Source organism: Chelonoidis abingdonii, chromosome 2 (genome assembly GCF_003597395.2).
Source record: "Chelonoidis abingdonii isolate Lonesome George chromosome 2, CheloAbing_2.0, whole genome shotgun sequence".
In the NCBI taxonomy this organism is placed as follows: Eukaryota; Metazoa; Chordata; order Testudines; family Testudinidae; genus Chelonoidis; species Chelonoidis abingdonii.
Window position 1 is genome coordinate 74,485,491 of NC_133770.1, and position 27,766 is coordinate 74,513,256.

The 27,766-nt window shown below is 38.6% G+C and overlaps 1 protein-coding gene across 5 annotated transcripts in view; it reads left to right on the forward strand.

Annotated features, from left to right (window-relative positions):
• The window catches only part of UBE2E1 (ubiquitin conjugating enzyme E2 E1), a 58,703-nt gene that overhangs the window by 24,594 nt on the left and 6,343 nt on the right, over positions 1 to 27,766 (forward strand). For all 5 annotated transcript variants that reach the window (XM_032781175.2, XM_075062465.1, XM_075062464.1 and 2 more), the window contains exon 4: positions 24,446 to 24,578. In XM_032781175.2, the coding sequence (XP_032637066.1) occupies positions 24,446 to 24,578 (133 nt within the window). The remainder of the gene's footprint in view (positions 1 to 24,445; positions 24,579 to 27,766) is intronic.

Genomic DNA, 27,766 nt, shown 5'->3' on the forward strand with positions numbered 1-27,766 from the left:
GGGCCCAGTGAATCTGCCTTGTTTCATGGCACTGGAGGTTGGGGGTACGGGGGCTTTCCTTTCTGCAAACCCAGCGGGGAGCGCTCCCTGGAGTCCAATCCACCAGACGACTCGGGGCGCAGAGACTCTTGCTGCGCAAGGAAAAGTGACACTCCGCAGCTCACCGGACTGGACGTGCACCCAGGCAGGCATCTGCTTGCCTAGTTGTTGTATGACAGAGTATCCACCATTCTAATTTTATAAATTTTATTAATAGCAATAATTGAATATTCTAAAGGTAGAATGAAAAGTAGTAGATTTTTATATGAAAGAATGAAAGAAGGAAGTATATGTGACTAAAAAGGGTGTATTTCCGATTACAATCAACATTGCTTAATTTTAAAGAAAAGTCATCTTGATCTCTTAATCAATGTTTAGATCAAACAGCTGATGAAATTCAAATAGTGACTCATAGTCAGTGACATATTCTCTATCCTTTACTTTTAATAGTGAACAAGACAAAGAACTCACAGGAATAAAATTTCATTTAGTTTTCATTTTCAGTTGATGCAGCCTCATGGCAGATATAGAAAAATTGCCTGGGGCGCAATTTCGGGGAGGAGGGGAGCGGAAGGTGGAAGTTTCGCCTAGGGCGCAAAATATCCTTGCACTGGCCCTGACTCCCTGTACAGCACCTGCCAGGTTTCTGGCTCCTCACACGCCTTTCCTGGACCATGGCTCCTTACACATCAGCAAGACCATGGATGTGGTAGGCTTCGCAAAAGGAGCAGTGTGCTCCTGTTCTGGCTCGCAGCACCGGTCCTCCTCTCTGCCAAACTGTAACAAGTTAATGGACTGGAGAAGTGAAGAAGCACAGTAGTCTATTCCTGTCGCCTTCTTCAGCAGCACCACGCTGCTCCTGAGAGTCCCCCTCCCAGCTACTCCTGCAGTCCACACTGAGTCTTCTCCACTGGCCTACACATGTCACCATTGCCAAGCCACTTCAGTGCAGGGAAGTCTGTAGCATAGATGGTCTCCCATCCATCCCAGCCACAAAAAGCAAACAGATGAACAAAACTTATAACTCACTTTATTAATTTGTTTTCAGATTAAGTAAGGATGAGCATCTTTGCGAATGAAGCTGTGCATGACTTTTGAAGTGTCCAACTATTCAGATCATTAAGTCATTAAGGGTTCAAAAAAACCAGAAGACTCCCTGGAAATACTTTTTAAAAGGAGTGGTTTTAAAGTGCTTTGTAGTGTTTAAACTAGGGTGGTTTTGAAATTGAAATATGTCTAAGAAATTAAAGTCTATCCTCATTGATAGGGTAAACGTGGGTAATAAGGCAGGTATGGTTTATCTTTTTACAGGTCTTTTTAATTACTTGTGCTATGTAGAAAATGTATCTCAAATCTAACGTTGGGGCTCCTAGAGTATTTCTGTATACTCCAGTAGATACAGAGAGTGTCTGTATATACTTATATGGTGAATACATGTGGACAGTACCTAGATCTGGTGCCAGCAGCATGTTTTAAAAATAAAAAAAAACAACAATATTTTTATTAATCTCTCACATGCACTAAAATGTTTGAGAGAGTGTGTCAGCCAATATACTTTTAGCACCTGATTTTATTTTTAGAGACAGTCCATTCTTCAGATGTTAAAGTAAAACATCGAGGGAGTTGTGAAATTTGACTAGATTATGCCTTTAGATGATCCTTTAGTGGTGCTCAAGGATTGAAAATGCATAAGGTTTCAGCCCTTGTTGAGGATAATGCATGAACTGTATCCTAGAAACAAACATCTTCATTTCAACATGTTGATGTTAAGACAGTTTCAAGGAAGTACTTGCTATAAAATATTTGTGCATTCTGATGAATGAAATATTCATTCCACTCACCCATTTATTTATTTATTTATTCGTTGCCAGGCTTATTGCTAGAGTATCTGAGGATCTCACCAAATTATAGAAATCTAATGGTTCTCTCCTGCATGCATAGGGGTGTGAGATTTTTTATTTTTTTTTTTTAAATCCGTGACGGTGAGATTACTGTGCTGAAGAGTTGTACCTTGCATTTTGCCCTTTTAAAATGTGCTGATTTCAGTTTATGGATTTATTCCCTAGCAGGGGATATCATCATTCCCTATGTAATCTTAATGCCTCTTGATGAGGATCAAATATCTGCTCACTTGAAAATGGGAAGAAAAGCCCTCACTCTTGACCTTTCTCTGGGGCCAGTGACCACACGACTGTTAACATACTTTAATTGTTCCAAAGAGATCATTTGCAACTACTATGTTATTGCTGCCCGGTGCCCTTTCTTTGCACAAGTTGAGGAAGATGATCCACACTACCAAAAATCGAAGGGATATTTTGGTTATGTATGAGCCTCTGGAAAACAAAAATAAGTTGTTGTCATAGAATCATAGAATATCAGGGTTGCAAGAGACCTCATCTAGTCCAACCCCCTGCTCAAAGCAGGACCAATCCCCAAACTAATTTTTGCCCCAGATCCCTAAATGGCCTCCTCAGGGACTGAACTCACAACGCTGGGTTTAGCAGGTTATGTACATGGATTTACCATCTGTGCTGGTGGCCACTTCAGCTGTCCCTTTTGATTACTCTACCATTTACATTTATAGTTACCATAGGAAGTTAATGAAACTCAGGCCCACGGACTGTTGATTTAAAAAAAAAATGGTGATATGGTCAGATTCACTTGATTTCCTTACTGATGAGATTTATTTTGCCTGTTTCAAATTACAAGCTATGTTTGACATACTGTGTTGGTTAATGTTTTTTATTGTTCTTATGTTAGCTATGACAGTTACAAGTTGCTTGGCTGCAGAGAACTTAAATAATAGTAAAGTGAGCACTTGTCTATTTAAAAAAAAAAAAAAGACAAGGCATACCCACAGAAAGAAAGTGATCTGTGAAAGGAAAATGCTCTTAAATTTTTGCATCAATAGCGATACATCCTTGAAGGACTTAATAAATCTGTACACATCTGAGAATCCTAGAAAGGTTGTGAATGACGATTGTTTTACATGACCAAGCCTGTCCATATATCAACAAACTTGGATAAATAAGAACTGTTTCAAATTTTGCATCTTTCTTGTAGTTGGTATGCATATTTTATGTTTGTAAGAGTCAGGTCTTTGGCATTGTCTCATTTGACTGAATATGTTTGTGCCTGTTAGATTTCAGACTTTCAGTATTACCTGTTTGCAGTGAGGGGATTTGTTGAAAAGGATCATTGTTAGCTGTAGCAGAGAAGGAGTTCCAGGAGAGTGGACCAGCCACAGGATAGCTCTGTCCTCACCTCCACTCATTTCTTGTGCCATTTTTAATAAATGTATGCCATTGATTTCAGTTGTTTTCTTTTATTTTAGTTGAAGCAGTTTGTGTGACTGTAGCTTAGATTCTGCTCTCCGGTGCTACTTTTGAAAGGTAACTGAACTTCTGTTGTCCCTGTAGACTAAAAATATCAAAAAAAAAAATTGCTGTTCAGTAAAAGAAATATCTGTGGCTACAGTTTATATTTTGTAAGTAGAATAGAGGGGTAAATAGTTGCTGAATGTGTACAGTATGTGAAGCTTTAATGTTTAATGTGAAGCTATTAATGTTTCTTTATTTAATTTCAGTGTTGGGAGGGGGGAAGTTGGAGGCATGGAGAGTAAAGAAGGAGGAGAATTCAAAACACCTTAGATATTTGCCAGATTTCAATTTTTAAATAGGTGCAAGAGATTTTAGGTTAGAATTCATTTTGTTGTCTGTTGTCTCGTATTCTTCAGCTAGCCTGTTAAGAATAATTGACAAATTAAACCCAATAAACGCTACTTATCCAGCATTGCAAAAGAAGTGCCAGTGAATATGATCTACTCTTCATTAGTGACGCATCAAATTATGCATTCTAAGGCTTTTTTAATGCAATCCATTGGAGGCTCTTAAGATGCTAAATATTTTTCAGAAAGGAGGATTTTCTTCCATAGTCTTTTTCTCACTGTTCCTTTTCCAAATATACACAATGGCTGTCATTGAAAAAGATTGCTATAAATGCTTTTTTCTTTTCTTTGCCATTGCGCTTGGCTTGCTGAAAGTGACGCCTTTTTTGTATTTTAAACATTGCATCATCCAAGGGAAACACTGTGGGAAAGCCTCTTTAGTACAGACAAAACAGACTCACAGGATAACTCTGGCTTGCTGGAGTGAATCCCTGTAGTATACATGCTGAGGCCAAACATATTATCACTGTGAGCAAGAGCTGTAAGATATGATCAATGTTATATATTCTGTCATAAGTTGGTGCAATTAGCAAGCAAGATAAAATTATTATAGATCTGCCAATATGGAAGACTGCACGCGTGCATGTGTGTTCTGAATAAATGTGTGGGTAAAAGGACTGAAATAAGCTAATGCTTGCCTGCTTATCAGTCTTGGATAGTCTTTGTACCCTTTCTTACTGTATTGCTCTTGAGGCAGCAATCTGACAGTGAGCTAGGATAATATGCAGCTATTTATTCGTGCATTTATACATGCATAGACCTAAAGTGACATCTGTGCCAGGTAAAATCATATATCTTTAAACAAATTTTAATTATAACTATATAGCTTTTTAGGAACAACTGATCCAAATGTCATCCAGTTTAATGATGTATCTTTTTTTTCCCCTTTTTCCTTCCTGAAATCTCTTGTTCTCTCTGTTTCCCCACTCTTCCCGTCAGCACAAGTTGCTGCTCTTACGGCTATGGCAGCACATCATTAACAGCAGAGTGGTGGCTTTCGTTAGGGCCCTGCCAGACTTATCCATTTTCTCCTTAAAAATGAATAAAGTCTTAATTGTGTTAGAACAGTTAGAAAACATTCTTTATTTGTGTTTTAAATTATTTCATTATCTAACGAGTACCCATAACAGAGATCAGCATGATAATTATAATGAGCAGAAGCTCCCCTTTCTCAGCACTCTCTTCATGCAGGCCAGAAATGGGCCTGTCCATTCATTGAGTTTCTTCCAAAGGTTCTTTAAATATAAAAATAGCACGTCCTCCTCACAGGGAGACTTTGCTGTGTATTCTTACTAAAAGGCAACTTCTTCATTTCAGTCTATTGTTTAGTTTAAACAAATATCAGTGATGCTGATACAAAGACCAAGGTTGTTATAAGTCTCTCTCAAGCCAAAAATCCCCACTGTTCGGGGGTTTTCTTTGTTTTCCCCCTACTGGGGAAAAAGTCGACCCCTTCCCAACCCCTTTTCAAAACACTGTGATTCATTTGTTAGCATACTTTGCCCAAACGTGAGAAGGACCATATTGTTAAAAATGAAAACTGTGCAGTTCTCAAATTTAAACATCAAATGCAATAAAATTAGGCCCACTACTCTCTTTTATTAACCTATATGTACGGTTACAGACTCATTGTGTTTTTCAGTATACAGCCTGTTTGAGTTTCAACCAAGCTAATTCAAACGTGATCAAAGCACACTTGATTGTTGCTGGACAAGCGTGCAGGTTTAAAAAAAAGGGACAGAACTCTCCTGTCGTCTTTGATTTTGTTTCCACAATTTACTATCGTTTTGATGTGAGAAACTACAACACAACTTCCTTTGCAAATACAGATTTGGAGTTGAAATCTGGACCTTCGGTTTTAAATGTTAGACCATAATCCCGAGTTCTCTCCTTGTCTTCTATCAGCCATGTTTCAGCCTCCAATCTTTGTTGATTCCAGACATGACCTTTTGTATTTGGGATCAGTCATGTTGATTCATAGACTCCAAGGCCAGAGGGACCATTGTGATCATCTAGGCCGACCTCCTATGTGACGTAGGCCACAGAATTTCCCCAAAATAGTTCCTAGAACATATTCTTTAGAAAAAAGCCAATCTTGGTTTAAAAGTTATCAGTGACACACAATCCACCACAAGCCTGGGTAAATTGTTCTGGCCCTTCATGCCTGCCCACCCTGCTCCCCAAGCACAGCCAGTGGCACAGTTCTGAGCTGCACGCCTGACATACTCTTGCCTCTCACCCAAAGGAGCTCAGTGGCAGCTAGTAATGCCCCCCAGGAGCCGGCCTCTGCCGCAAGATGCTCGTTGAGGTGCTCGCTCACCATTGCCCTGGCACTCCTGGCTCTGCTGCTGCTCCTCAGCCCACAGGCGACGCGTGGGGTGGTCACAAGTCCTCCCCAGAATCTTTAAGTTGTACCCCCATCATCATTAAGAGTTACAAGTCATCTCTGGTTCAGCTAATTATCCATCTCGGTGCCCAAGTCTTTGCTTCACAGGATCGAGTCCACCATCCTGTAAGTATGGCCTACATTCTTTCTTCTTAGATGTATAAATTTACTTTTAACTATTAAAACATGCATTGTTTGCTTGCGCCCAATTTACTAAGCAATCCAGATCCTTTTATATTGGTGACCTATCCTCTTAATTATTTAACCTTCCTCCAATTATTTACCACTCCCCCATTTCTTATGTCATCTGCATTTTTTATCAGTGATGTTGCCCGGGTAATAGGTTCTGAGGTTTCTCTGAATTACTCTTCCATTTTGTCCTTGTGTGGTTTGAGTTCTTAGATGAATAGATCCAGCTGGATTTCTACTGAGACTGCAACACTGGTGTCATCAGCCTATATAATCCGTCAAGTCCCTCTGAAACCTCCTTGTAGAGTTCTTCATTGTGTAAAATGCTTCCTGTGTTTTGGTCAAACTTATCCTCCTGCTTAGTGCAAATTTCAACATAATTATACTAGATGCAAATAGAAAGGTACAATCATCACATGAGTTCTGTCAAATGTCATTGTAAAGCAAAGGTACCAGTCCTCCCTTTTCGGTCAACCAGCCATGAGGCAGATGATGGCTTCTAAGACTTAAGTTTTCATAACATGATTTAGAGCTGTTGGGTGATACTGCTTTCTCACTGAGGTTTAAATAGTGAGCTGAACACATGCACATCAGCAGATCTAGATGGCTACACCTGAGCAGTTCTCTCATCTTTTTTCATGGCACTTTGTCTCAGCCAATGGCACTGTCAGAAACTTGGATGCTGTATTCAGTGTGTTTCTTTTCAGAATCACTAGCATTAAGTAGGAAAACATTTTTCTTTCTGTGGATGCTTCTAACCATGCAAGGTAATTTCTCATGTTCAACCAACTATCCTGCCAGAATGTTGTGACTGAGTCTTTTAGTTCTCCCTTTGTTTTTCCCTCTTTCTTTACTTGTAGATTCTAGTAGTAGACTGGCAAGTTTAAATCTGTTTGACGAAATATATCCAGGGTGAAATGCTTCAATCGTTTATTTAAACTGTTCACTTAGTGCTACACTGAAGGCAGTGTTATTAGAATAAAAGCAAGTTCTGACTTTTTTAAATAGAATTCAAAACTTTGTATTAGTATAATCACCAGTTGATCTTTGTCATTTTTAGGCATTGAAAAGAAACAGTGATTCTGTAATTATGCTTAAATGCTGCTGGAAGCTCTGAAATAGGGGCTTAAATTATTGAGAGTGACCAAAGGCATGGTAAACCCTCTCCTATGAAGAGAGTGAAAAGATTGGGATTTTTTACCTTCAAAAGAAGATAGATAATCAGGAACATGATAAATTATATGAAATATTGAATGATACAGAGAAGGCAGATTGGGAACTTCTGTTCTCCCTGTTCTATAACACAAGAACAAGGGGATATCCAGTGAAATGAAAAGGTGGCAAATGCAAAAACCAATTAAAGGAAATATATTTTCACACAATTGGTGAAACTTGCTGTTGCAGGAAATCACTGATATCAAGAATTTAGTAAGGTTGAGGATTTGACGTTTATATGGATATCACAGGATAAATTTGGATAGTATAATCCTGAGTTTAACAAAAATTGTGGCAGGGGTATTTAAGCTCCTGCTTCAAGAGCTTCCTCCTTAATTTTGACCAAGGAGGACTGATATGTATATAAACTGGCAATTTCTTTTTTCTCTGCCTGCTTTCTACCTCTTCAGGCTTGTTCATCCCTAAGTGTTTTTCCTTGGTCCTTCCCTTCTTACTGATGTCTACTGTTCTTCCCAGAAGAGGTTCATTACACGCCATTTCTGAACAAGTTGCATGAAAAGCTCTATAGAACTGGCATATGAAGTGATGAATAGAATCCTAAAACTTGTGAAGGATTAATAACTGTATAAAGAAAGGGCCATGATGGTGGTTAAACTTAAGTACACAGTGGTGTGTGAAATCACTGCAGTTCTGAAAAGGACGTGATGAGGATAGCAGGCACATTACAGTACGTAACTACCATGTCTTGGCATTTTATTAGATGGCACTTTAAATTATGGTTTTAATTGCACAGAGTGGAAAAACAGAAAGGGTGTAGTAGTAGCTGTGTTAAAAGGGTTGGCTATTGTAGCTGACATTTATGTCGATCGATCTCAGTGTTTTAAACAGTACAACTCCTACATATCAGAGAAGAGGGAATGTATTTTTGCTGCTCTATATGCTAAATTTGTATCTGTTATCACAAGAAGAGTGGTTGAGAAAAATTTAATATGAACAACAATTATAAGTCTTTGGGGATTAGCCAAGGTATTTGTTGTCTTCAGATTCTCTTGTGAATTTATGAAAGTCACTTAGACTAAATGATGTAGTTTAAAAGGAAGACCCTTAAACTGCTTTCCTTAGAGAATTGTAGTCCTCTTCACAGTGCAGTGTAAACTTTTGTATAGGGTCTTGTGTTGTTAATCTGAAACTGTAGTTTTGTTATAAAGATTAAAACCACACTTTTTATTTATAAAATAAATGAAGTCAGCAGAACCAATTGGTGGCAAAAGCCTGTAAGTAAACTTTTGAAGTAGCATAAAGAGAACAAAATTCTGACTTTTTTTTTTTTTTAACGAGGATTTGAAAACATTTGATTTCTAGTAGCAGGTGTGAGGCTGGGCTATTCCTTAATTACTCACTGTTCTGAGGATGATTAAGAGGAGCCACAGTAAGAATTGGACAATCCAATTTCTGAATTAATTGTGCTTTTTAGGTCCCCAAAGAGGATTTTTAGATATCTTGTAATACACATAATGGGTGAAATCCTGACTCCATTGAAGTCAGTGGGGGTGTTTTTCCATCAACTTGAGTGAGGTCAGGATTTCACACAGACTTCTTCCAAACTGACACCTGCTGAAAGGACTCCATGGATAGCTTTATTAGCAAATTTGCTAGTGGAGCAGGCATTCAGCAGAGTGCAGATGGAAGTGAGCTCCCTCTTTTAGGAATATGGTTCAAACCAATTCACCACCTTTGCAATCTTAGGCTGTAGTATAGACGTAGCCTATGTTGGCATAATTTACGTCGCTCAGGGGTGTGAAAAAGCCAAACCCCAAGTGACATAAATTACACTGACCTTAAGCATTCGTGTTAACAGTGCTATGTTGGTGAGAAAGTTTCTGCCACTCATGGAAGTTGTTTTATTTTGCCAATGGGAGAGCTCCCTCCCATCAGCACAGAGCGTCTTCACCAGACGCACTGCAGGCGCAGCTGTGTGCTGTTACCCAGGATTAGAGAAACTTCCATTTGGGCCAACAAGTGTGATACATTTTTTTGGTGTGTGAGTGAGGATGGTGAATAATACAATATATAGTCCTGGCGGAATTCTGCGCCAAAAAATTAAAAATTTTGAGCCTCCCCCAAAAAAATTCTACACACAGATACCCGCCCTCCTCCTTCCCCAGAGCCCAGCCCAGCCACAAGGTACCCCTAACCTAGACACCCGCCCCGCCCTGCCTTGCCCAGACACCTGCAACCCTCCCCAGACCTCAGCTGCGGGCTCCCCCCAGCCCAAACACCCACCCCCTACCCCTCAGAGCACAGGGATCCAGACAGAGAAACAGCCTGATGCTCATGTAAGGGGACTGTTGCCCCCTTATTAACATTCAGTGGGGGGGGGGTTGGTTGCTAGCTCCCAGCACTAAAAAGGAAGGGGTCGATGGGAAATCAGGACCCTGAGACTGACAGTCTCCAGGAACAATGTGGAGAGGCCAATGCTCCAGGTCAGCCTGATTGACAGGGCGGGCAGGCTAATCAAGGAGTCAGGAGGCCAGGGGAGTCCCGTCCTCCGTGTGAGCTGGAATTGCCTGGGTCAGACGGAGTGGGGCCGAGCTAAGGAGAGAGCAGGGGCCCAAGCTAAGCTGCTAGGAGCAGAGCTGCTGCCCAAAAAGCCAGAGCACAGCCCAGAGAGAGCAGACCTGCCCTGGGAGCAGAGCTGCAGCAACCAGAGCCAGAGGGGCCAGAGAAGCAGTCCAGGAAGCAGGTGAGAGCTGAGAGAGTCACAGAACCAGCCTGCAGAGCAGACCTGCCCTGGGAGCAGAGCTGTAGCAACTGGAGCCAGAGAGGCCAGAGAAGCAGCCCAGGGAGCTGAAGGCAGAGCAGCAGCAGCGCCGTGCTGAGGCCAGTGTGGAGTTGGGCTGCGAGCAGTCCGGAGCTGGGTCGGTGGAGCACTGGGGAAGTGAGGGGACCCTGTGGCAGGTGGGCCCGCACAGGAGATGCCTCAGCCAGCGGCCCTGCAGGGCCAGACTTGGAGGGATCATAACCCTGACAGGCGGCTGGTGACGCTTGCGGGCAGAAGGGTTCCTCTTCCCAGAGCCTGAGAGCATGTGGCCACGCCCGAGCAAGTGTCCACACACAGCGTCCTGCAGCACAGCCAGGGCCTGATGCGAGAAGAGGCTGGGACCTACAAGCACAGATTGAACTGCCTTGACATTCCAGAGAGACTGTTTTGATGGTCCCTGCCCCACGAGCGGGTGATGTGTTTTCCTTTAACCTTTTCATTTTCCTTATTCTTTTTTACAATTATTGTTAATTAATAACTTGTATTTGCGCTTTAAATTTGTATGATGTGTCGTGAGGTCCGCGAGGTGCGCAGTGCAAAGAGTATACCCGGTAGTAGGGACACCCTAGCCCCTGTCCTAGGTGACCACGGCAGGGTGGAATGCCCCCAGGGAATCCTGGCGCCACCAGCCTTGTTGGGGTTACGAGGACTCTGCCAGACAGGAGAGTGGAAGGGGAGTCCTCAAGGGCAGGGAGGCCTCTGGGTAAAGGAAGTGGGAGCGAGGACTCAGATCCTTTCTCCAGCCCACTTCACCGGGGTAGTGCAGAAGCCAGGAAAGTTCCCCACAATAGCAGGACCATTCCTCCGCTTACTCTCAGTCCCAAGCTTGCGTGGAGTTCCCTGTGCACCACCACCTTCCTTCCCTCAGGGCATGCTGGGAATTGCAGCTGTTGGGAACCATGTAGCTCTCTCAGTCCCTCCCCCGGCAGTGTATTCTGTGTGCAATCTGGGCTCTGCCGGGTCCAGTGATTGAAAAGGCTGGAAATGTTTACCTTGGAAAGGAGATGAATAGGAGTCATAATAAAAGTATATTAAAATAATGAATGGTACAGAGAAAATAGATCATGAGCATCTATTCTCCCTTTCTCATAACACAAGAAGGGGATATTTCATGAAAACAAAAGGTGGGAAATTCAAAACTGATAAAAGGAAATACATTTTTACACAGTCTGAGATTACACTGTGGAATTGATTGCCACTGAAAGTTGTTGAGTCCAGGAAATTAGAAAGATTCAAAAAGGATTGAACATTTATATGGATAACAAGATTACAGAGTGTTATACTTAATGATGAATTTTGGAAAATGTAAAATTTTGGGAGAGGTATTGAACCTCACGTCACAGGGTTTAAACCAGTCTCAAACTTCTGGAGATTAGGATGAGACTGAATGTAGAGGACAGATTACCCCACATCTGTTTACTGGGAGTTCTTATACCTTCTTCAGAAGCATCTGGTTCTGGCCACTGTCAGAAGCAGGATACTGAACTAGATGACTTTGCATCTGATCCAGGATGGCAATTCCTATGTTTCTATATAGGAATCCCCTCCTGTTGGTCCGGGAATGAAGAAACAAATTGGAGTACCAAAGTGTGGATTTGAACTATATAACCGAAGTCTAGGGCTGTAGTAGGAATATTATGTTACTGGGCTGACTATGTTCTTATTATCATATTTAATGTTTACAAAGGAAAACTCTGTTAAAGGTACAGGCTATTTTCCAAAGTCAGTTACAGAGGAATTTATGTACATTACGAACCACCCATATGACAAAACCACCTAATAGAAATCTGCCCAATAGGATTCTCCTTCATACTTTTGTTAAATTAACAACATCTGCTTCAGAGTATAGAGTTTTACAGCTGAACACTGAAATCTGCACACACGTCTTTCAGTTACTCCAGTATTTAACCTTTAATGTGAAGTTGCTTGATCATAATTCAGGCTTGTTGCTTAGCTGACTGATATATTGAAAGATAGAATATATAAATATGTAAATTACACTTTGCAATTCTGAAAGATTAAATGTTTGTTTTAGTATTATTTTGGTTTAATACCATCTTTATTGGTATCAACACTTCGCTGATTAACATCTAGTTACACAATTTCTCATTATACACGTATGTCACAGCTCTTCAGATTTTCATGACTAACACAAGCTCTGCAGGATAGTATACTCCTCAACTGAGTTTGCTTAAGCTGTAAAAGAGTTTTATCTTATCATGGTTTTACTGGGTCATTTCATAAAAAGTCAGGCTTTTTTTGTTTTGTGGGGGGGTTTGTTAGATGATTGAGAGGCTGTTTAATTACAGGAATGTAAGTTGACTTTGAAATCCAGGTATTGTCTGTGTAAATTATTAAGAAAAAACTACCTAGGTGTACTCTATCTTCCTTGGTCTTTGTTTGAGCCTGCCAAATATGAGATAACCATGTATGAATCTTAGATTTGTGAAGTAGGAATCTTACTCGACTCTGCCATCATTTAATTTTTAAAAGTTCTGATGAGACTGATTAGACCTTAACATTAATTTACTAATCTAGGGTTGAAATGTATATGTATTACTGTCTGAACATCTTTGTTATTTCATTAAAAGGAACATTTAAAATATGCTTGTCTGACCTCTTGGTGAATAGGTGGAAGAAAATTAACAAACTTTTTCCATATTAAACCATAGTTATTTTGAAGGGGATGATTTAAATATCTTCCTAATACTGATCACCCCCCTTTACACACAGAGGAAAAATGAAAACAAATATTTGTGTGCTGTTGTATGATGTAATTTTCCATGTACAAGGATTAAAGATGCCAGGTCTCCCAGAAGTTTCATCATTAATTTGGAGTTTCCTTCCTTTCATGTGTTTGTCAAGCTCTGGCCAGATATGGAAGGAAGGAATGTAAAAATAAAAGTGGCAAAGTGACAGCTGTAGTACCTGAAACTAATTTTCTACTATTAACTTTTTATTTATTAAAAAATAAATTATTATATATCCAGAGTCTGACTCCCAGGCCTCTGGTAGAGGACCCGAGGTTGAGGAAGACACATATCACCCATAGGGGTGAGAGGGGAATTTTTTTTTATATATATAATATTGCGTTTGTGTGTGTTTGCACTTGTATGTGTGATATTATTATTTGATTTCCCTTATTTAATAGGACACTATAATGCAAAGTCTAGTTGGTTCTTTCCCAAAAAAAGGGGAGTTAGAAAATTAGTTTCAGGTACTACATCTGCCACTTGGCCAATTTTTGAAGTTTTACTGTTTCATTTTCTTATTTTTTAAAATGTTTTCTGTCACCACTATCTGTGTGAAACACACTTACAGACATGGGGAGATTGACACTGAGCTCTCCGATGTACAAAATAAACAAAGAAATACATATTGTAATCTGCAGTGTTACTTGTAACAACAGGTTAAAAAAAAATTAAAAATTAAGTTGGTATCCATTGGTGCAAATTAAATTTTGTGTTATTTAGTCCAAACAGTGTGACTGCAGTACAGATATCCATGAATTCTGCTAAATGTCATGAAAAATAGCTTTGTGTAATTTTATACTTAGTTTAGGAAGCTTATGAAGAAAATATTTCCCTGTATGATTTGGTAAGTGACCAGACTCTGAGAGATCCTTCCTGAAGTGCTATTAAACTTCAAAGTTTTTATCTAGTTACAATGTGTTCTTGTGATTAGAATGTGGATTGTTTTTAAGCTAAAGTTGCAGGTTGACAATTAAGGAGGGTCAAATTGGAGGAGTGGAGCTCCTGAGTTTTGCTGGAGAAGAGCTGGTAAGAGGAATTCCTAAGTTCCAGCAGTTCTTCTTTATATGCCTGGCACTAGGGTGTATCAGGCAAAGGTTGCTGCTCTCCTTTGTTGTTTCATTACCAGTATATTTAATGTATCAACAAGTTTTCTCTGTTTACGTGCAGGTTGATGACTTTTTAAAAAGGGTGGGGGGATTAGGAGGGCATGCTGATTTTGGTATCAGTAGATATGGTATATTTCATCATATCCTTTTCCATGTATTTATGTCTTAAATGTGCTGCAGCTTGTGTTACCTTCTGCTGAGTCATCTTTATCACAATAACACTTTTGTAGACAAGCCCCCTGATAATTATAGAACTAGTTAAAATGATATAAACACAAGAGTCAACTGAGAGGGAAAGCATGTTTCCATCCATGTTTAAAACTGTTTGGTTTTTGTTAACACTTATTTAACTTCAGTGAGTGACTAACGTTTTGGAAAAAGTACATTATTTGTTGAAGATCCAGTGCACCAGCCTGGTCAGTTATGGAGTGAAAGCTGTCCATATACAGTCTCTGAAATATCCAGTGTGTCCTGCAAAACCAGAGAAGACCAGACTTGACATTGCTGATATTTCTAGGATAAAAAAACACAGAAATAAATCTTCAAAAAACAAACCCCCTCAAGCCATCTTTCATATTTCATAAAATAGCAATAAAAGAGCACAAACCCAATAATTTATTTCAGATACTTTGAAAGGCACCTTTTAAGTAAACTCTCTCTTATTCTTAAAGTCAGATTGTTGACTCCTGAATAGTATCTGCTGACACTGTCCTTATAATAAACCTTGATTAACTACAACACTTGCGGGCAACAATAGGAACTATTATTTATTAACTAGAACAACCTACAATGCTATATAAATGATTTTTAGTAACTACAATGTAATTGTCTTGTGTTTTACTTTAACAGACTGTTTAAGAATAAATTATTATCAGAAAACCTCATCCCAGACCTGTCAATTGAACAAATTTCTAGACTGTTCATTCTACAATTGTAAAATGCATTTTATTATGACTTGTGTGGCATGCAATTATTATAATACTCCACAATCCCCTGTAATCAATAAAAATATGCTGTGGTAGTGTAGTATAGTTCGATCTTAAATGTTTTTTTCTAATCAACTAGGTTTATCCATTTTGTGTCACCATGTTGTGAGTTACCCAGAATGTGCCCCCAGCCTGTCATAAACAGATAGCTAAGGGTTAATGTTTCTTTTACCTGTAAAGGGTTAACAAAGGGAACCAAACACCTGACCAGAGGACCAATCAGGAAACTGGATTTTTAAAAGCTCAGGGAGGGAAGTTTTTGGGTGTGTGTTCTTCTTGTCTGTTAGGGTTCTTCATTACGCCTCCTGGGACTCTCTATTCAGGTTTCTAATCCTCTGTAGCAAGTTTGGGGTACAAGGTAGAAAACAATAGGTTATATTGTTTTTTTGTATGTACATGTGTGAAATTGCTGAGAGTTTTGTTTTTTGGATAGGCTGTTTATTCATTTCTTTAAGCAATTGACCCTGATATTGTCATCTGATACAGAAACACATTTTATGTCTTTTCTTCTTTTAATAAAGCTTTCTTTTAAAACTTGTTGGATTTTTTCCTAGTGGGGGCTCAGGGGGATTGAGCTGCAGCTCACCAGGAATGGTGGGGGAGGAAAAGAAGGAGTGGGAAGGTGAATTCTCCTCTCTGTTTTGTATTCAAGGAGTTTAAGTACAGTAATCTTCCAGGGTAACCCAGGGAGGGAAAGCCTGGGAGGAGGTAAAGAGGGGGAAGGGAAGTGGGGTATTTCCCTTTGTTGTGAGACTCAGGGCATCTGAGTCTTGGGGTCCCCCAGGGAAGGTTTTGGGGAGACCAGAGTGAGCCAAACACTGGAATTTTTGGCTGGTGGCAGTGCTATAAGATCCAAGCTGGTAATTAAGCTTGGAGGTTTCATGCTAGCAACTTATGATCTGAACTGTAAGGTTCAGATCTGAGTAGGAAAGCTATGACACAGCCACCTTCAGTGACAATACTGTATGCATCAGTTAATATGAATGTGATGATCTTGATCATTTAAGAGTCTTTTAGAGTATCTTTTTAGATGAGTGCATGAGTTTTCTCCTCCTGTTTAAAAATATTTCTTAAAAATGTTTTTCCATAGAAATATGAATGTTGGTTTGGAAAGAAAAATCAGTTTCTAGCCAAGGAACCCAATCATTATTAGAGGAATTTGGAGAGTCTTCATCAGCTGTCAGGTCTTCAGCATAGGAGCACCTCTAGCCAAATGTTACACATAATTATTAACCTTCTGGGTGCCAGTTTCTGCAAGCATATTCATAACTAGCAGTGCACTTTAATCTAAGTTATTTAGCTTTTGTATTTCTTTGACATAGTAGTGGTGTGACCACTAATATTATACCATTGGTAGTGTAAATTATTACTAATCAGCTCTGAGGAAGATAGCCTGCTCTGGTAACTTCATACAGGGTAATTTGGTTTACTCAATAGTTTGGATATTTTTTTTAAATAAAAAAATGGGCATATGAATTTTTATTTATTGATTTTATTTTTGGCTGGAGAAAGAAGCCTCCCAGTCGTCTGGCTCTGAGTCTTATTGTTTAACTTGATGGTGCACCGTTTGCAAATTCTGCAAATGCATGGATGGATATGCTAGGTCTTCTGATCAGTTTGTCTAGACTTAATCTCTCATAAATAGTATCCATGTGTCTTGTTCCTGGAGTAGCAGGGTTATCTTACTGTATTTCTGTTTTTCCAAATGGGTAGAAAACATACGATTTAGGAAATAATCTTCTGATCCCTTTAAAAGGGGATCCCTTTGAGGGGTGCGATTTGCTTACAGTATTTGAAAACATGTTTATGTTCCTGCTACCTGCAAAAAAGTTAGCAGAGAAAGTGGACCATAAGCCTGTCTTGTCTTCAGAGATATTAGCTGAAGCCAGTTCTAGTGACCCATGTGCTTTGATTGATATCTTGTTGGCGGTGCAGCATTTCTTGAAGGAGATGCAGTCTCTTTTCAGTCCTGAAATCCAGAACTATCTTCATTTGTACAAAGATCACTTGATGTGCTGAATCCAATTTTAGGGTCTGTTTGCCTTCTGACAGAATAAAAATTACAGAAGTTAATTTACTACTACGTGTTCTGTATCAACTACCAAAACCATGTTGGAGTCTGAGATGGCACTGACGAAGTGGCCGAGATACAGAAGTGCTATACCAGTGAGACTATTTAGCTTTACCTAAATATGTAGGTACTACATTTGGAAACAAGCTCTGATTATCTGGAGGAATTTTTTCCCTCAGGTTGGTAGGTAATAGTCCAGTTGACAAATCGCAGGAAGGAAACTGATGGTTAAAATAGCACAAGGTTAAGTTTGCAGAGCATAGCTTTTACCACCACACCTTTTCTGTGATTTAAATAAACCATTACGAGTTGTTAGCCAAGTCATATTCTTTCACTTCTTCCTGATCTTATTGTTTCCTGTTTAGGTTATCATTGAATGGGAGATGTAAAGTCAAATTTGAGCTAGTTCATTACTTTGTCTTGAAATGTAATTTTGCAGGAAAAAGTAAAACAGATTTGCATAGAATAAGAGTACTTCTACTAAAAATTTAAAGTTTGGCATTTCATGTCCTTGCATATTTACATAAAGGCATATGCTGCAACCTTGAGCTTTTATAAAACAGTTCAACCTTTCTGTCGCAGGATTGGAAGCTTAGCAATTGTTTCTACACATGGTAGGGTAAACTTCCAGTGCTCAGTGGCAGAGGGAACTTATGAAGAAGGAAGCCATTGCTGGAGAAAGTAGACCCCCTCTGGGAGTGGAGTAGTTTGGATTTATTTTCAATTTTGGTACCAATGTTAAATGCATTAATTTCTCCTGAACCTTTTTATTAGGACTTGCTTCTAAATTGAAGGGATTGTTGCTAAACTACATAGAGCTTCAGCGTACTCTCGAGAAAAATGTAAGCCTCTTTCTGACCCCTCCAGTAATCAAGGGTTTTATTTTTAAGCTTTGAAGTAAGGTTTAAAAATTGAACTTTGCAGCAAAACAGTCAAACAGCATTGGCCTACCCACAAAAGGTTTTCAGATAGTTTGGTAGCAACCTCAGAAATGGCATGCGTAAGTAAAACCTACAAGTTGTGGTCCTAGTCCTGCAAACACTTACTCTGGGGCACAGTCCTTTCTACCATAATAAGGTAAGGTTGCAAGCACCTCACCTGACTGATAGCACTTACAGGACTAACTGTTTACTTGGATTGTGTTGCACTGGTTTTCACTCAGCTAAACAGAACTATTTGCAAAATATCTTTGATGTGTTAATTCCACTAAATTTTTAATAAGAAATCGCCAAAATGTTTTTACTCTACACATAATTCAATGTTGGATTCTAAATACACCTCTACCTCGATATAACGCTGTCCTCGGGAGCCAAAAAATCTTACCGCGTTATATCGAACTTGCTTTGATGCGCCAGACTGCGCATCTCCCCTCTCCCCCCGCCGAGCACTGCTTTACCGCATTATATCAGAATTTGTGTTGTATCGGGTCGCGTTATATCAGGGTAGAGGTGTATTGTGCTTAATTCATACTTTAACTTCTTCCCAAGTTAATTTTCTATGAAATTTACCTTCCAGTTTCAAGCGTACATTTTTTTCTTGCAGTATTCTTTCAAAAATGCCTTTTAATAAATTAATTAGATAATTAATGAGAGTCATTCTTTTCCAAATTCTACATGAAATGTTGTGTGAGCCTTCACTCTCTTCTGTTAGGAATAGAGTAAGATTTGGAAGACATTTGCCCTTCATAATGGTTGTGACTGTCAGGCAGAAAATATCAATATCTTCAAGAAGTAGATCTAGTTATTACCATAATAATACTTAATGCGTCATGCTTTTTCATTCTTATGCTCAAAGTGCTTTACAATGGGAATTAAGTAATTAGGTCTTGTTATCCCCATTTTGCATGGTGTGATCACCATAACAGTATTCTGGTCTATTTTTACAATATTATCTCCCCTGCTTCCTGCTCTACTGCCTCCACCTTCTCTCTGGTGTCTATTCCCCACCCCTCATGCAGCTCCAAGGCATTTTACCCCTGGTCAATCCATCATTTGAGTTAATCTTCACATTGGGGAGCAGCTGGGAGCTGTCCCTAATTAAAGTGGGCACAAATATTGCTCTGATTTACTTGGTCACATGATAGTCCAGTACGCTACCGTTGGGCTGTCAGAGCTGCCCAGAAGGGGTTTTGTTTGTGGTGGTATTTTTTTGTTGTTCTTGTTTGGTTTGGTTTAGATTTCTTTTGGTCCAGTTTCTTTCCTCGACCTAAAAATGAGACAGAGTTAAAATTCTATCTGATGTTTAAACTACTTTACTGAAAATAGTAATTAAATGTGCATGACTTGGGGCATCATCTTAGCGTCTTCTGTCTTGGCTGTTCAGATTCATTTCTCAGTACCTTGTGATGTTTCAGTGCTTACTGAGACAGTTTCCTTTGACAATAATCTTGTGGAATCTTAAGAGATACAAAACATGCATACTCAAACTCTTGTAGAAAACTAGGCAAAACTAATAAGATATGTTAGAGGGATCTTTTCCTGTCTGTCCTGCATGATTTAAACTGGGAGGCAGAGTAGCAGGAATGAGACTGTCTGTCTGCAGCCCTTACTCTTCAATTTACACAATTAGTAGTAGTATTTATTAGTTGTTTATGCTGTAGAGTATGCAAAAATAGATCTGCCCTGCCCTGAAGAGTAGCTCTGTTGGTAATTCAGAATAACTACTTTGTACGGGGGGGGATACATTTCTAGCAGGTACAGTGTGTGTGGGAGGGAATAATTATTTCTAAAATTATGGATGTGCACTTGTAAACATTTTTAAAAACAAGAGATCATGGCTAAAGGAAGCTTTGTAGTTTTTTGCTATACTTTGATGTTTCTGTATTTGGAATACTTTTGAAATGCAAAACTCCTTAAAAAAAAAAAAATCCTAAGAGCAGAAAATGTATTTAATACAGAATTTCCTGACTTGACATGTTTACATTTCTGTTAAACTTCCAAAAGCAATGTTAAGTCTGCACCCCACCTTTCCTCTAGTACCTACACCTGTCATTATAGAGCAATCCAAACCCGTCATCCTCCACTGGTCAGGGACTTCTTATGTTCTTAACTAGCCTCCCCTAAGTTCCTTCTCATGATATAGGTTAGAAACCCCCACCGTGTTTCCCATCCACTATATTGATAAGGGCTACCAGAATGTGGTAGAGTTATAACATTCTATAATGGAAGATATATTGCAATGGATGAGGGGGGAGATTTAGGGTCAATGTTGGAAACAAATGTTTCATTACACTTTTATATTAAACGCTCAAACTTAAGTCTTTGTTTACAAAGCATTGGCTCTTGGATCTTTTTTTAAAAGAAAAAGATTGTTTATATTTTTAACACAGTAAATAAAGAACACTGGAACCTGTAACTAATGACCAATATCAGGACTCCATTTTTTATACAGTTGTTCACAATAGGTAGCTTCATAATACAGTGATAACCTAACAACTTATTTGTTTTAAAATGTAAAACAAAATAGAAAGATATGTATTAGGGTAGAGAAGAGAAATATTATTTTAGTCTGTATGTTTTGAGTATTATTTTAAACAGAAAATTTGTATCACTGTACTAGAGACAGTTCTGTAGGTTGCATAAAACCAAATGGTCAAACCATGATGCATTTTTGTGTTTTAATAAAATAAAACAAAGAATTCTGCCATAGAAACCATGGCCTTTTTAAGTCCAATCCATTTTAATTTATGTAATAAGTTAAAAAAAATCGTCACTTCAAAATTATTGCTCCTGTTTGCAAGTTGTTTGGTGTTCAATTAAAAGTGTTGCCATCACCGTCTAATTTAGCAGCATTAGAGCAGAAATGACTGAGGTTGTTTTGCCTGGAAATACCCAAATTCTTCCAATGTGGTGTTTGCTTGCATGTAGGTTTGATCTGGATCTCTGGAATGGGCAGTCTCTAAAGCATTTTTGTTCTCGTCTTTGTTTTCCAGAGACATGTAACTCTAAAACAGCTTGGCCAATTTGCTTTGGATTCAATTCAAAAATAGGGCTCTGGATTTGTGAGAGAGTTAATGGTTGTATTCCTCATGGTCCTAATTGAAATATTTGTTCATTTTCCATGGGCTACTGAAATTAATTGTGGCTAATGAAATTCTTTTCTCAGGCCATCCTGTCAAGTTGACCTAAGGTGGTTGGTGGCATTTTAAGTGACATCCATAAATTGATTAACCCTTAGAATAAGGGCAGTGCCCAGTGGCAGAAATTTAGGCACATGGAGGATTTTAAGAGTAAAAAATTTAATCGCAGGATTTTAGATGCCTCCAGGGTTAGGCTGCAGCCAAGCAGGGGTTTTGAGGATCTCAGTGATGCATGAATATTGGACATATGTAGCATTTAGACACTTAAGTCCTTTTGTTGATCTGGGCCTCAGTCTTTTAACACACCCCCAACCTCCACAAAACTCTCCCCCCAAAAGTTCTGGAGGTAGAGGGTTATTGGCTCTTGGATTTAATACAGTATGTTGTAGCTATTTGTAGTGGAATCAGTTTATATTATTTTAAATGGCCATTCTGAAGACAAAGTGTTTGACAACTGCTAAATGTTGCATCCCTCTGTTATAGTCACTTAACTTGAGTATAGCAGTGGCACAGATTATTGGAGGTATCAGTTGTACCTATGCACCATATATCTACATATTGATGTGTTATTTTTAAACAGATAATTGCAAAGGATTTTAAGCAAAAAATGTAATCCTTCACCTTTGACTTCTTTTCGTATCTTCACTGAAGTTAATGCCACTGCACTTGAACTACATTCAAGTACCATCACTTTTCTAATAAGCACTTGGGTATTGAGCCACTTGATAGTACCTAATCCTAATTTAAACCCAGGTAATGTTGCATTCTGTAACTGACTTGCATCTCCCTCTTTCAATCTTTTCTTTATAAGAAATCAATTATGCTATTTAAAAATTGAAATCTGTCAACTATTTCATACTGTTAATTGAAATGAAAGGCTTGAAAGGTAAGCTACATGCATCACTTTTTAATAAAATATTGGGGAAATGTCTACTAATGTTTTACAAAGATGTGATATATATTTTTAATCCAAACCTCTATTAATATACTACTACATCTGTGGAAATGAAAGCACCTTGCATGCATTAATAACTAATTGGAAGCTTAACAGGGTATAAGACGTTTCTAAGACTCTTATGAATAATATTTTTGAAGTCATTGGGTTTTTATTGAATGATAACTTTTTAAGTCATTGAGGTGTGTTTTTTTGTATTGACAGTTCTTTGGGTTTAAACTAGAAATGAAATGCAAAATAAAATACTGAACTATTTCTCCTAAGCTCAGAGGGCCTTATTCAGTATGCCGATCATGTTGCTTCCCCCCTTTCCCACCTCCACCCCCCCCCCGTAAAATACTCCCAGTTGACAGTTCTTACTTTGTAAATTTCAGCAGTAAATTGATATTAACAAATTGCAAGGACCTGTTCCATGCACTAGTTCCATCTTAAGGGGGTTGGCTTGTGCAACTTGGAGTAATGATAGTGTTTCAATACCACTCCAAGAAGTAATTTCTTGGAGAAGTGGCTAAGGGCACCCGAGAGTGTCCTTTTCAATAACTTTGCACAGTTAAGCTGGTGCCTGTCACTAGGCAGGGCTTCTTGTAGAAATACAGTTGTGTCACAGCCCATTACACATCCAGTAGCAGTAGAGCTAAGCATCCAGATATACAGATCTGTATGGAACAAAGAGAAATAATTAGGGAGGAGAGGGATATCATGAGTCTTTAGGGTACAATGGATTTTACCTTACATAAATGTTTTTGTTCGAAGCCTCATTTCACAAGCTGTGTGAAGCTTTGGGTTTGGATGAGAGAGAGATTTACCAATGTACAGTGTGTAATTTTTGTGCTAGTTTTCAGAACTTTACACATTGGGGAGGATGTGGGGAGACATGCAAAGAAATCTTCTAGTATGGGTCTTGCTATTAAAATTAATCGTTAAAGTACCATGGGCATTTATTGGATTTGGAACCTAAAGATGAGATAATAGAGGTATTCGGTACACGCTTCCTGCAGCTCCCTTTGCTTAACCATACATAGAGGAACGTATTCACCAGCAGAACAAAGAGCAGAAAGCAATCCATCATCCTTGGGTGTGGGAGCTTTACGATGTGATCTAAAATTATTTGTATTTATTTATTTCTATTTATAACACTACTAATAAGCACCCATCAATTACTCTGGATCCCTTTACATTAGCATGTCCATATTGAATGCATTTGATGCCTTCCACCTCTAATACTAATGCCCCATAATTATTATAATGAATAAAAGACCTTTAATTTAGGAGAAAAAGGTGGTCTTTGAGGTGTGTTTGGAATATTAAATCCAAGATTTAACCTTGATTTTATGTGAATTTGCAAAAAACAGCTCTGTAAAATGGGCCCCAACATTAGGAAAAACCCGTATCATTGCTTAATTTTAGAAACCATTTTGCACAAAATGTACTGTGGCCAAGTGGGAATAAGTTTGACATTGTAAAGCACCATGATATAGTGTTGATCCACTCAATTAAAGCAAATGAATTACTACTGTTCAGTAATAATGTAGGAAATGTAAATAATATCTCCTGTTGATCACATTAAACTTAAAAAAAATATCCTTGTGTACTGATTAATCTTTTTTCACACTCTAATCTGTTTAATGAAGTACCAGGAAGCAAGTTTCCAATTTTAATATGGTCTCTGAGGATTAGCTTATGGGAACCCTGTAGTAAAGCTGTACTAGGGCAGCACTTTCTAAAATACAAAATTTTGCTCTTCGAAGTTGTGTAGTACTTAACTACTGATGTTTCTTGTTGCACTGAACTGATGCTACTTGAAGGGGTGTGCATTTTGTGTGTGTTTGTAAGGACAAATGGGGAAGGTGGTGGTACTTCTTCCAAACATCCAGATCAACAGAAAAAGATTTAAAGACACAGAAAATCATTTCCTCTCCTTCTCCAGATCCTTGCCATACAGTGTGCGCCACGTAGTCTTAACCATGGCACAGATATCCAGGTATAAGACTGTAGATTGCTTGTTTCTAAGCTTCATTATTTTTTATTACTGTTCTGACCTCTACATTGTGTATTAAATATCACATTGCTGAGATTCAACTGTTTTTTCAATCTATGGGATCATATTTATTCAAATTTTTTTTACCTCCTAAATGTGTGTATCCTTTTTATTGCACAGCGCTGGCCCCAAAGGCGATAATATCTATGAATGGAGATCAACTATTCTAGGACCTCCAGGCTCAGTATATGAGGGTGGAGTTTTCTTCCTTGATATCACATTTACACCAGAATATCCCTTCAAGCCTCCAAAGGTAAGAGAGACAGCCTAACACTTTGCTACCCAGTGATCTGTAGGATGTTTGCAGAACTCAATGTTCACGGGACAGAGTCAATTTGAAATCAAGTTGATTTAAGAAAATGAGTTAAACCTGGTTTCAAGAACCACACCTGGAATCCCCCACCCAATTTTGGTTGGCTTGATTTTTTTGATCACCATTTTTCTGTTTTTTTAAATATTTTTCCATTTCCCTTTTGTTGAACAAATATGGGAAGCTGATTTACTACACGGGTGAAACTATGAAACTGAATATATGAAAAGTGCTCTGAAATATAGGAAGAAAACAAACTGGAAAAAGAGGCAAATATTTATTTCTCTCATCTCTTTCAGTTACAGTAAACTTTAAGGTGTGTTTTGTAACAACAGTAGGTTAAAAGATTTCAAACAGAAGTATGGTTTTTAAGTGTTGTTCTTTTAGGGACTTGCTAATAGTTGATTTAGGTGTATAATATCAATTTCTTAGTAGTGCTTTTCTGGATTCTGGATGCAAGTTCTATTTTGGAAGCTTGTTGTATTCTGTGTTGTTGGGTTCTATCACAAATCCAATACTAATGTAAGCAGATGTAGCTTTATGGTTCACACATTTAGGCCAATATGTTTGGGGATACTTTAGGACAGTCTCTTAAGACAGGAGATTGCCTAACAGGGTTGCCTAAGGATGGTTCCAGGTTTCATTGCTTTCGTATTTTTTTGTTGGAGGTGATGGTCGCAAGGAGAAGTTTAAGAGGATGTCAGCTGGGAATGGATATATTCAGCAATGTTTCTTTCCAATTGCTTCACCTTTGGCAGAAGTATGTTGCCATGAGAACCCTATACCCTATGGTGCCAAAGTTTTGGTTGCTATTTCATTGGCGCTTTAGCTTCTCTATCTCAAAACAGGAAGAGCAAGTCCCATTAATCTGCATGAATGGGTCTGATGCTACAGACATGGAAGTTTTTAAAAATGAAAGTTGTTTAAAGTTCTGACTTAAAGTAGGCCACTCAGTCCAAGAAACTTGAAAAAGGCCTATGACAGTGGCCAAAGCGTCTAGTCTTAGTATGTATAATGTAAATCATTTGTATTTATGAAGCACATTACATATTTAGAGTTCTGTGTTAACATTAATCCTCACACTGTTCCTGCAAGATAGAACTATTATCCCCATTTTGCAAGTGGAAGAGATTGAAATACAGAGAGAATGATTCAGGCTCTGATTAGGCAGGCACATGCTTAAGTGCCTTCCTGAATTAGGGCCTAAGTGAATTGCCCAAGGCCACCCAGAAAGTGACAGAGCCAAGATTAGAATTGAAGAGCTTTTGGCTCTTAAACTGTACTTTGTCCTCAAGGTTGCTGCTACTCTTCTGCAATATTACACCATACATTTTCTCTGGTTCCCAAGAGTACCATTACGGTAAGGCTGCATTTTATTTGTGTTGAGGTGAAAATAGTAGCTTAGGTTGACCCGATCTGTGCTTTGATCTTTTTTGTATTAATAACCTCTAACCACTTTCTTCCCCCCAATCTCACTTTGCTGGTTATATCTATTACCTTATCCTACCACTTATCTTGGTGAGTCACGGGACCAGCTTCTTTGTATCCTTTTTTTTATAATGCAACAGTGGCTTCACATCAACCCAGTGACCAAGACGGAGCTCTTTCAAGTGCGACCTTTCCAGAGGGGGGTGCAGTTTCATGATATTGTCTGCTCTTCTTCCATATGGATTAGTGTTCTGTTGGCTTCAAATCTGTCTCTCTATTGTCTTAATAGCTCAGTGTTTTCCAGATGTGATTTGATTTTGTTAATATTGTGTTGATTTTTCACCATTGTAATCACTCCAGCATTTGTAACAAACTTTTACTTTACTTTACTAGAGCTGTGAAGCAATTAAAAAAATTAATCATGATTAATTGCGCAGTTAAACAATACCATTTATTTAAATATTTTTGGATGTTTTCTACATTTTCAAATATATTGATTTCAATTACAACACAGAATACAAAGTGTACAGTGCTTACTTTATATTTATTTTTTATTACAAATATTTGCACTGTAAAAAACAAAAGAAATAATATTTTTCAATTCACCTCATAGCAGGTATATAACTGCACGTCCTTATCATGAATGTTGAACTTACAACTGTAGAATTACTATACAAAAAAACTGCATTCAGTAGAATGAAACAAACGTAAAACATTAAAGCCTACAAGTCCATTGCATCTAACTTCTGTTCAATCCAATCGCTAGAGACAAAATAAGTTTGGTTTATGTTTACGAAGATACTTCTGCCTGCTTTCTTATTTACAGTGTCACCGTGAAAGTGAGAACATGCGTTCGCGATCGACACTGATTGTAGCTGCATCACAAGATATTATAGCAAGATGGCAGCTAAAGATTCAGTGTCCCTTCAACGCTCAACCACCATTCAATGAGGACATGCTGTGCATGCTGATGATGGGTCCTGCCGATAAAGTCTAAGGCAGAGCAGTCTGAATGCATGTTCATTTTCATCATCTGAGCAGAGCCACCGAGCAAAAGGTGAGATTTTTGGTGTTGGGTTCTGTAGTTTCCGCATCTAGTGTTGCTCTTTTCAGACTTCTGAAAGCATGCTCCACACCTCATCCTCTTCTCAGGTTTTGGAAGGTACTTCAGGATTTCTTAAACCTTTGTTAAGTGCTAGCTATTTAGAATCTCACAATGGTACTCTTTGTGTTTTGTCAAATCGCTGTGAAAGTGTTCTAAAACGAACGTGTGCTGGGTTCAATTCATCTGACACTGCTATAAAACATGAAATATATGCCAGAATGTGGTAAAACAGAGCAGGAACGTAGCAGTTCTCCCCCAAGAAGTCAGCTCCCAAATTTAATTTAACACATTTCTTTAATCAAGCATCATCAGCAGGAAGCATCCTCTGAATGGTGGGCCGAAGCATGAAGGAGGCGATGTGAAAGTGTTAAGCGTATCTGCAGGTACGTAAATAAATGCAACACTGACTACAAAAGTGCCATGCAAGAACACCGTATCATTTTCAGGTGACTTGAAAATAAGAAACAGGACAGAAAGTTCTCCGCATAAAATAAACAAAACCTTTTCGTCCTAGCAATTGGCTTATACAAGAGTAGGACTGGAGTGGATTTGTAGCTCTAAAGTTTACATTGTTTTTATGTTTGAATGCAGTTTAACA